The 9,559-nt window shown below is 41.1% G+C and overlaps 1 protein-coding gene across 1 annotated transcript; it reads left to right on the top strand.

Annotated features, from left to right (window-relative positions):
• The first annotated feature begins 1,958 nt into the window (after positions 1-1,958).
• LOC308318350 (m-AAA protease-interacting protein 1, mitochondrial) lies at positions 1,959-6,199 on the top strand. The gene is made up of 5 exons (XM_080767872.1): positions 1,959-2,459; positions 2,656-2,727; positions 2,847-2,973; positions 4,106-4,250; positions 6,006-6,199. Exons 1-5 carry the CDS (start codon positions 2,025-2,027, stop codon positions 6,088-6,090), a joined length of 864 nt encoding a protein of 287 aa, XP_080623998.1. The 5' UTR covers positions 1,959-2,024; the 3' UTR covers positions 6,091-6,199.
• Positions 6,200-9,559: the final 3,360 nt, after the last annotated feature.

Raw genomic sequence — 9,559 nt, 5'->3', positions numbered from 1 at the left:
TGTGCTGTTCTATATGAAAATATCAGATTTTGAACTAAAATGTAGTCACACAGTCACATGCATACACACAAGTATAGATTAAGTTTAAGGAACTTGCCTCTTGAGTGGCAGTTCTATCACTCAACATGATGGGTGAGTAATAAAGAACAATTCTGTCATGGCATATTAGATTGCAGCTCATCTGTGGGCAACAGTGCCTTTCAGTGGCATGGCAGAGAAAAGCAAATTAAAGCAGTACTATTTCCTCTTTTACCATTGAGCTAATAGCCTGCTTGCTCGGGGTACAAAATTAATCTTGACCATCAGGCCACATTCGTATCAAATCCTGTGTCTATAGGCAAGACATGATCTTGGACAGGATCTAAATGTCTCAATAGAAGAGCAGGGAGACAAAATACAACCACCCCAATTGTCTAAGTTATATTGTATTAACACACTCTACAGATTGCGGGGGGGGGGTTCATAAAACAAAATACATAGTTAGGCTTTAAATAAGACTGCATATCTGCTGCTAAGTGATGTCTCTTTCTCAGCAGACTGAGGTAGCCTACTCTATTTTATTGTTTAATTTAGTTTGGAGTACATATACTACACAATTTATTTGATGCTGTTTTGTCATTTGACTTTTACAATTTGTGGAAGCTAAGGGGAAACACTCACACCCAATACACCTGTAAAAAGTATCTACTGGGGAGACCTGGCTGGGCACACAGGTATGATGTGTAGAATGAATGGATAATGATGGAAATAGCGAGTCTAATTTGTCCCAGCTGATTACAAACTATGGCTTTATGGGCTGGTTGCCTGGTTGCATACAACCTATATGCTTCTGTTTTGACTTCAGTGTAGGCTAGGCTAAGAAAGAAAGAAAGAAAGAAAGAAAGAAAGAAAGAAAGAAAATACTTTTCTTGTTCTTATAGCCTAATTAGTAGCCTAATAAAAATATAATTTCTATGTAGGCTATAGGCCTACAAGGATTTAACCTGCTGTTCAAAGCATTGCTTTCACACATGTGACTCTTGTTCTCAATGTTCTGTGAGATTCCATATTCAGCCTCGATTAATCATATTCGGTGTGGAATGAGTTTAATATTCCGCACCATTCAACTCTCAGATGTAAAAGCATTCTCAACTGACACAGATAATTACTATATGATACATCCCGGAAAGGTTTCCATGTCTGAACACAATTTCAATAACCAAGTGCTGCGCTAGCAATTATTTATAAATAAAATTAGTTACAGAACTTAAGGGGCGGGAACGAGAGCAGGTGTTTCTCGTTGCCTATTTTCATCCGGTGGAATTTCATCTCAAACTCGAATACATTATCGCCACTTTTGCAAGAACACAACGGGGAAAAGCAAGAAAGCCTATCAGGCGCATGCAAAATGTTCCTGACCTGTAATGACTAAAGAACAGCGGGGATTTAATTATGTTTTGCTCTACTGATCAAATTTCAGGGTTTGAGACAATGATTTTGAGCACCTGCGCCGGGAGTTGCGCAGAAAATCATGTAAAACTAAATGTATTTAAAAACTGTTGGACCATATTATTAAGAAGCTCGTGATGTGTCTGCCTTTTTTTACCCACGGTTCAAAACGAAACTGGACTGCCCTACACAGATAATGATTTGTATTTGTTTCTCTCCAATAATACTCACTGTCACTGACATTATAGAATGTGAACTCTTCGGTCATGATGAGTGATGGAGAGGCGGGTTGGTTCATACGGCTCATAGGCTGTCAGTATAGGCCTATAATAACTTCAAGAAGACAGATTAGGCAGAAATCCCCGCGACGCATAATGGTCAAGTAGAAATACAAGTGGATATTTAGTTCCATCTGCTGGATGTTTTCGGTAAAAACAATCATCTGTGCGAACACACACCATGAGCATTATGGGTACACCATGGGACAGTTGCATAAGGTTGCCCGGAAGAGGTTCCACGATTTTTTTTCCAGTGTTGCCTTCTTGAAAAATACAATGAAACGTTGTTTTAGTCGCACTGACTAATGCATTGCTGTAATGCAGCGGATTACAACAAGCATCGCTGCGTGCCGAGAGCTCGGTGGCCTCGCAGCACGCACATCTCAGGTGGCCTGCCCTTGGATGAAAACATACACTAACCAATCTGTATGCCGGCACCGGTGGGCGTGTGTGCGTAATATGTGTAACATGTCTAAACGTCGCCATGCCGGAGGGTTAACAACAACACTGAGCTGGAAGTTGCGCAACCTGAGAAGAAATAATTACGTTTTCGCCGGGCACAAATACAGGCTGTACAGCACTGAGGAGGAGGAAGAAAATGAAGCGAGGACCTCCGCCGGACATCCCAACATCTCAGTGGTTGGCGTCCCCGACCCGATCACGTGGATCCGGTGTAAAGTTGTCATGCACCTATTAGATCTGTATTTTGAAGTAGGCATCACATCTGTGGACTTTGATAACGGAGTTAAACAGGTAATCTAAGTAAATAAAAATAGAGGCCAGGGTGGGAAAAACGATTCTTGTGTAGCTGGGTAACATTTGTCAGAGCTGACCATCCATCTCAGTGTTATTAAACAATAGGCAGGCCTATCATTTGAGCTGCATGTCTACATTATACTATAGTCACCATAGCATCAGTTCAGTGAAAACAGTTAATCTTCTATTCCAGGCATTGGTTCATGTTTCCAACATGATGTCCAAGGACAACTTTGAAGAGTTGGATGGTATAGTGTCAAATGAGGTACCAGCTGAACACTAACAGTGATCACACATATGAATGGAATTGCAGGATGGTATTCTAATTCAAAATGAAATACCCATGTCAACATTTTCAGCTCTGATATTCTATTGGCATTCCAGATGGTAAACTACATTGAGAAGAAATGTAAATCTCTAACTGATGCCCAAAAACAACAGCTAGCTGTCTCGTTGGATGATATTATATTTCTGCTGCCAGAGGACGTGTCTGTATTTTTTGATCAGTATGGTAAGATTTACTATCACCTTCCTATTAATAACAAATGTAACATGTGCAAATTAATAATGAGGTTTGTGAGATGTTTATTTCCATATGCTAGTATTGTACAATGTACATGTATTGTAGATTTTTGCCCAACAGACATTTCATAGTTTCTTCAAGTATATGGACTAGCTGGGAAAGTCACAACACAAGGCACATATTCTTCGGGTGCACACTGACCAAAATATAAACATGGATCTTTATGGGCAGGTTCCAGGTTGGAATGTTTGTCTGACTCAGTATAAAATGTGAAGCAGCCAGGGGGCATTGCTAAAAATCACACCTGTGTGAAGTGAGTGGTGCAACTCCGTGTGGGGGTCCCAGACCCAGAGGAACGGCCGGCTGAGAAATTACAGTTACCGTGTGGGGGTCCCTCTACTGTACTGTCACTGTACTGTACTGGCACACCTGAAATCACCATATATGCAGTTAATATGTGCGTGTGTGTTTGTGTGTGTGTGTGTGTGTGTGTGTGTGTGTGTTAGGTTGCGCACAGGTAGTGAAAAACAACCATGCTGTTTTCGTGCTCAGACGCACCCAGCCACCCACACACATAGCTCCGTAAGAGAGTGGTTACACCACTCAAAAAGGAGCATGATGCTCAGAAAACCTCTGAATTATGAGAAACAACTGCAAGCACCATCATAATGTGGCTATCCAATTGCCACTAAATAGTGGTCTGTCTTCAAGGGACAAGAAGGTGGCCACACGCACCAGAGGCGTATTCCCAATAAGGCCAGGCCAGGCAGCCAACTGGCCAAGTCTTGCCACACACAGCCACAGCCACACACTGGTAGCCAAAGTGCCAATATTTTGCCTTTTTTAATTTATTTTTGCACTGGCATATTCAAGTTTGGCCACTGAGGCTATAAGGGGAAGGACCTGCTGAAACATAGATTTGTTTTACTCTGCGTCCCTGCCATCCTATGATAAAGTATTGGCAGTTTGGCAGGCTACCAGTGTGTGGCCACCGCCCACCTTCTTGTCCCAGGAAGACTATGTGCATAGCATTCTCGTGCACAGTATCCGATTACCACTACAATGATTAGGCTACTGATACTCACTCTACTGATGCCTGGCTGACCTCTACTTCCTCCAGGAAGGAGTTATTGCTTCATCGTGATGAGGTTCTGGCTCCTGTCGACACCTGATGGTGCTGATGACCCAGAGGGTTCAAAAATCTTTAAAGTCACCTCCAAAGAAGAAGATGGCTCACAGAAGAAAATAGTGACTGCCGTCTATGAGTAAGCATTGCTTAGCCAGTATCACTAAGTTCATCATATATCTTCCCTTACCGTGCGTTATTCAATGTAGACATGTTTATGGCACTATATATAAACTAGAGGTTTGGCATCAATTTGAATATAGGAAGGATGTGTGCTTTTAATTTTGTTTGTCTCAAAAGCAAAACATTTCTAAAATGTGCTATGTGCATACATACATCTGTGTTTATTTGTGCATTCCCCATAATATAATATTCAGTGTGTTGAATCAACATTAACAGGTGTAAATATTTAGTCAAGTATTTAATCATACACTGGCAAAAGCACAAAATGGCCCATACACCTTCCAAAATAAATATAAATATAAAGCTGATTTTCCTTACAGCTGATAATAGCCAGTCTTTCCAGCGCTGCTACTGACTAATAACTTTCATGCTGTTCAAATACACTTCAGAATCAGAATTATTGTCACATCACAGTTAAAGGGGGGGTAAGGGGTACAGCGATCAAGGCAGGAAAAGAAAGGAAGTTGAGCGCTTTTAACACAAAAAATTACAGGTAAAAGGTTTTCTTCTGTGTGGGTCATAGATATTTTCAAGCTTTTGCCACAAACAGTTCAACCAAAAGGTCTCATATACCTGTATTAGCAAGTTTTGCTACAAACTACAGTACAACCAAAGGGACTCTTAGCTTTTCCCACACAAAAATCTAACCCCTACTGAAAATGTATTTGATTGATTGATTGATTGATACATTAAGAACACAATTTGCCAGCAAGACAAAGGGATAAGATAACTGTGCCTCCAATCCACAAAATAGTGCAAGCCTCTGTCCATTTCTGATCAAGAATCCCGTTAGGAGTTGGACCACATGATGTGGTTATTCTACCTCAGGTAGCTGTGTGTTCAGTTCTGTTAAGAATACATTTTCCAGTATTAAAAAGTAACTGATAGTGCTGAGAGGATTTCCTGAAGAATGAGAAGTGCATTGCCATTTCTGTAGTCTTGTCTAAACTGACAAATTAAGTCATTTTATTGCCAGTGGAGCAGCAGGCCCATGGCTTTATCTGATAAGATAAGATAAACCTTTATGGATCCCTGGTGGAAATTCAGGTGCCATAGCATCAGTTACAATGAAATCCATGAAAGGTACAGGCAATATAACGAGTCAATAACCAAAATGATAATAAATATGAAATAAAATGAGCTTAGATGCTGGCCCTAGAATCATTCTTCACTGGGATACTGAATGAGTGAAGATATACAGTACTGTACTGTACTGTACTGTACTGTACATTCAATACACACATTTAATACACTTTCAATATACATCAATGTAAATATTTACCAGTAAGACCATGGTCATGCCTGGGGTGACCAACCAACCAAACAACTTACTGACTGACTGAAATGCACGATTTCATAGTAAATGCGGTCGCAACTACAAGCTGCCACATCATGGAAAGGGAAACCACGGAGCTGGGTTGAAAATGCACGTGTAGGGTCGTTGACATATAGCGGCTGTGGAACACAGGCGTAGGTGGCGCTTCCACATGCTCATCATGCGTCATGGTCTTTGACTTGCCAAACTGAACTGTGCACGAAATGTTCGCCCACGTTTTACGTGTATGATAATGAATGAAATCAATGAATATATTCTAGGATGCAGTTCTGTCTCAGTTTCAAGTATTTCACTCTAAACATAGCAGTGTTATTAATGATGAAATCCAGCTTCTCTAAAATGCTAAATTAATCTTCTCTCCTTCAATTGTAACAGGTTCCACCGTGAGGTGACGCGGGGGGCGGCACCTGATTGGACTGTCACTAATGTTTGGCACTGGCACTGGAAACTGGCTGAGTGATTTGATGGACAAATCGATGGATCTACGACTTCTGTCATCAGAATATAGCAACAGCCATTTGCAAACTGCACTGAATTTGTCAGTGAAAGACAACAGTCAGCTTAACACAATGTAATTAAGAAATGTTTTCAAATAAGTTAGAGCCATAGCAGCTTAATAACCAAGTTACCTCAAGATTTCTGACCTCTGTTATATAAACCCACATTCTTTTTTTCTTTCTTTTTTCACTTGGGTGTGGCAATTGCCATCCCCTGTGGACCCCACATGTCACCCCCACTTGTACTATTGCAGACCTGCAGTTTTATGTGAGTTTGTTCCAGATACAAGTAGCCTTGGGAAGCAATATACAATATTTCCAGAGCCATGTGGCCCATAGGTCAGAAACCTATCTCCTGTTTCCTTAGTATGAGGCAGCTTGATGTACAAGTACTGTACGTCCCCCTGGCCATGATTTACAAGTAAAAACCCTGGACATGACACTAGTGTGTCACAGGAACAATCCCCCAATCCAACCCTGAATTGAATTGATGTTGAGTGCTAAGCAGGGAGGTATTGGTTAGTTAAATATTTTTTATGCCACGATTTTGCAACCCATTTTTTCATTCCGTGTCAATTATCTAATGTAATCCTGGGCACTACACTTCCTCTGCCAACCTGGGGGGGCAGCGGACTGACCTCATGCTTCCTTCTATGCATGAGGAGTCCAAGCTGCTTCTTTTCACCTGACAGGGGGAGTTTCCCCAGTCAGGCGTAGCACGTGGAAGGAACACCTTATTCCGGCGACCAGTTCCTTTCCACTCCATCAGGCACCCGGTTGGCAAGGGAGAGGTAGTTTAGAGACCAGGATTACTGCATGTTTTTTGTGAGGGTACCTAGTGCCTACCCTAGGGGACACGGGGAGAACATGCAAACTCCACACAGAAAGGCCAACCCCGCCTCAGGTATGGTCACTGATGACGTGGAGGAGAGAAAACACACCCAGCGCCCACAGAATCGAACCCAGGACCTTCTAGCTGTCAGACGACAGCACTACCGACTGTGCCACCGTGCCCCCCTTTGGTATGACTTTGTCTGGGATTGAACCCCAGATGTCCAAATCTCAGGACGGCCACTCTAAGGAGTTGGTTATTTTTGTTCTAGATATGCTGTGTATAATAACTAAATGCTGCTTCTCCACATTTAGTTCAGAGCAGAAAGCCTTTTTTAGGAATCATTTCGTAGGCAAATTGTCTTAATGTGGCTTGGTTTTTAACATTGTTTTGACCAGTTTTTTACTTGTATATAATATATACAAGTAAAAAAAACGGTAGCTAATATTATTAGCTATAGATATCTATGGAGAGGTTTTGGGATGCATGTGAGTGTACCATTGAGATCACAGGTACACATTCACAACTTTCACAGTATGCCCTAGTATAAATAAAGAGCCTCACCATCTTTGTCTCTTTGATGTCAGCATCAGTTTTATACTTCGTCCTTCTACACTACAGTAGAAGTTATTTCTCAACGTGTGACTATAATGACTTGTAAGTGGGACATTATCAGTATTCTGGTATGTATGATAACAATAACGGGAATGATGAATTCCCATTCTGTTCTTTGACTATATAGAAGTGTCTATTTGTACGTCTCTAAATGTTTTCATGAATTGAACAAGGTGGACCCTCTTGTAAACAAGTGTAATGCTTAATTGGGTCGTCCACTCACAGTTAACAGTCTTTGTATTGAGTTTGTGCTTGAAATGTACTGTAATTCTGCAAACTGTTAATAAATATTTCAATCAATCAAAAAAAGCACACCACCGTGAGAAAATCCATTTAGCATATCAAGTAGGAGGGGGCGTACAGTACACTCCATGTGGCTGTAGGCTACTACAGAGTTGACTGTTTGTACTTGATTGGTCAAGAAGAGATCACAACTTGTATTAAGTCATATAGTGGAATCAAAGTACTTGCATAGCAATGCCGCAAGCAAGAGAGACCCACGCTAACTGGAGCAGTCTCCACTCTATCTTCCAACTCCAAGGCATCCCATATCTGAGCCAAGTGTAATTGCCAGAAACACGTCACTCATCAAAAACATCACCACTGACAGGCTGGTGAATGCTGCGTGTCATTCCATCCTGTTTACCACATGTAGCATGTTATTAATGTTGACAACATATCTGACAAAAAGATAGAATTCCGTCATTAGCGGACGCTAATTCATGCACAATGAAATGTGTTAAGGGATTATTCAAATTCTCTTGCATAATAATCAGCGGCCTGTTAGAAGTTTGCGTGGGGGTGTTATGGTTCCGGTGGAGCATCTTGAGGAGTCATAATGAGATTATAAGAGTGCAGTTTAGCTTAGCACGTGTCAATATGCTCATGGTTATGGTAAGAGAACATTAGACAATTCATCACGCCTGTGCGTCAGTACGTTTAATGGCAATTAATGGCAAACAAACAAAACTAATGATTTTTTATTAATGTGTTTTGTGATGTTCTAACATGGATCAGCAAGGATACATGCCATTAATCTGGTCATTGAACAGATTTCAACATTTATAGATACAGTACCGAGTCGATACATGTCTGTGTATACATTACATTATGTGTGTATGTGACAAAGTGTGCTCATGTAGCCGTGTGTGTGTGTGTGTGTGTGTGTGTGTGCGTGCGTGTTTGTGCATGCATGTGTCATCTTGCAGAAGCCATAAATTAAATGTGTCTTAACATTTTAAGTCGGATTAATAGAATTATACAGGAAATATGTATGGAAATAAAAGACTGTGACAGAACAAATTACTTTAAATGATAAGGTTCTCAGAACAAAGCTCAATATTGATTTAAGCAAAGAACAGCAGGCTGTTTTTGTTAACTCCAAATAAATCAATTAATTTTGAATTAATTTTACTAAATGAATTAAATACTGATCCATGTATACAAACCCAAAGCATCACAGAACACATTTAATATTCAACATAATTGACAAGAATGGAATGTTCATTTGCACAATTTTTCAAGAGAAATGGCAGTTTTTGATGAACAATTACAGTTATTACACTGTTTTGAGACAGCGGTGGCCTAAGGGTTAGAGGAGCGCCCTTGTTGCCGAAAGGTTGCCGGTTCGATTCCCCGGATGGGCAGGAAAAATCTGGGTGGGGAATTGATTGTCATCACTCACCCAACACCTCTGAAGTGCCCTTGAGCAAGGCACTGCACCCCCAACTGCTCCCCTTGGAGCTGCTTAGTGGGCAACAGTATAAGACTGTGGTTGTACTGGTCAGCTCCCAGGTTTTAGTGTGTGTGTGTGTGTGTGTGTGTGTGTGTGTGTGTGTGTGTGTGTGTGTGTGTGTGTGTGTGTGTGTGTGTGCCTGTCTGTGTGCCTGTCTGTGTGTGGGGCGTTGCTGAAAATGAGCACTTGTGCTCAGCTACTACCATGGGTAAATAAAGGATTAAAAAAAAATGCAAAACCCATTTATGAA

This window comes from Protomyctophum bolini, assembly GCF_963924005.1.
Source record: "Protomyctophum bolini genome assembly, chromosome: 7".
In the NCBI taxonomy this organism is placed as follows: domain Eukaryota; kingdom Metazoa; phylum Chordata; class Actinopteri; order Myctophiformes; family Myctophidae; genus Protomyctophum; species Protomyctophum bolini.
This window is presented reverse-complemented; position numbering and strand designations above follow the sequence as displayed.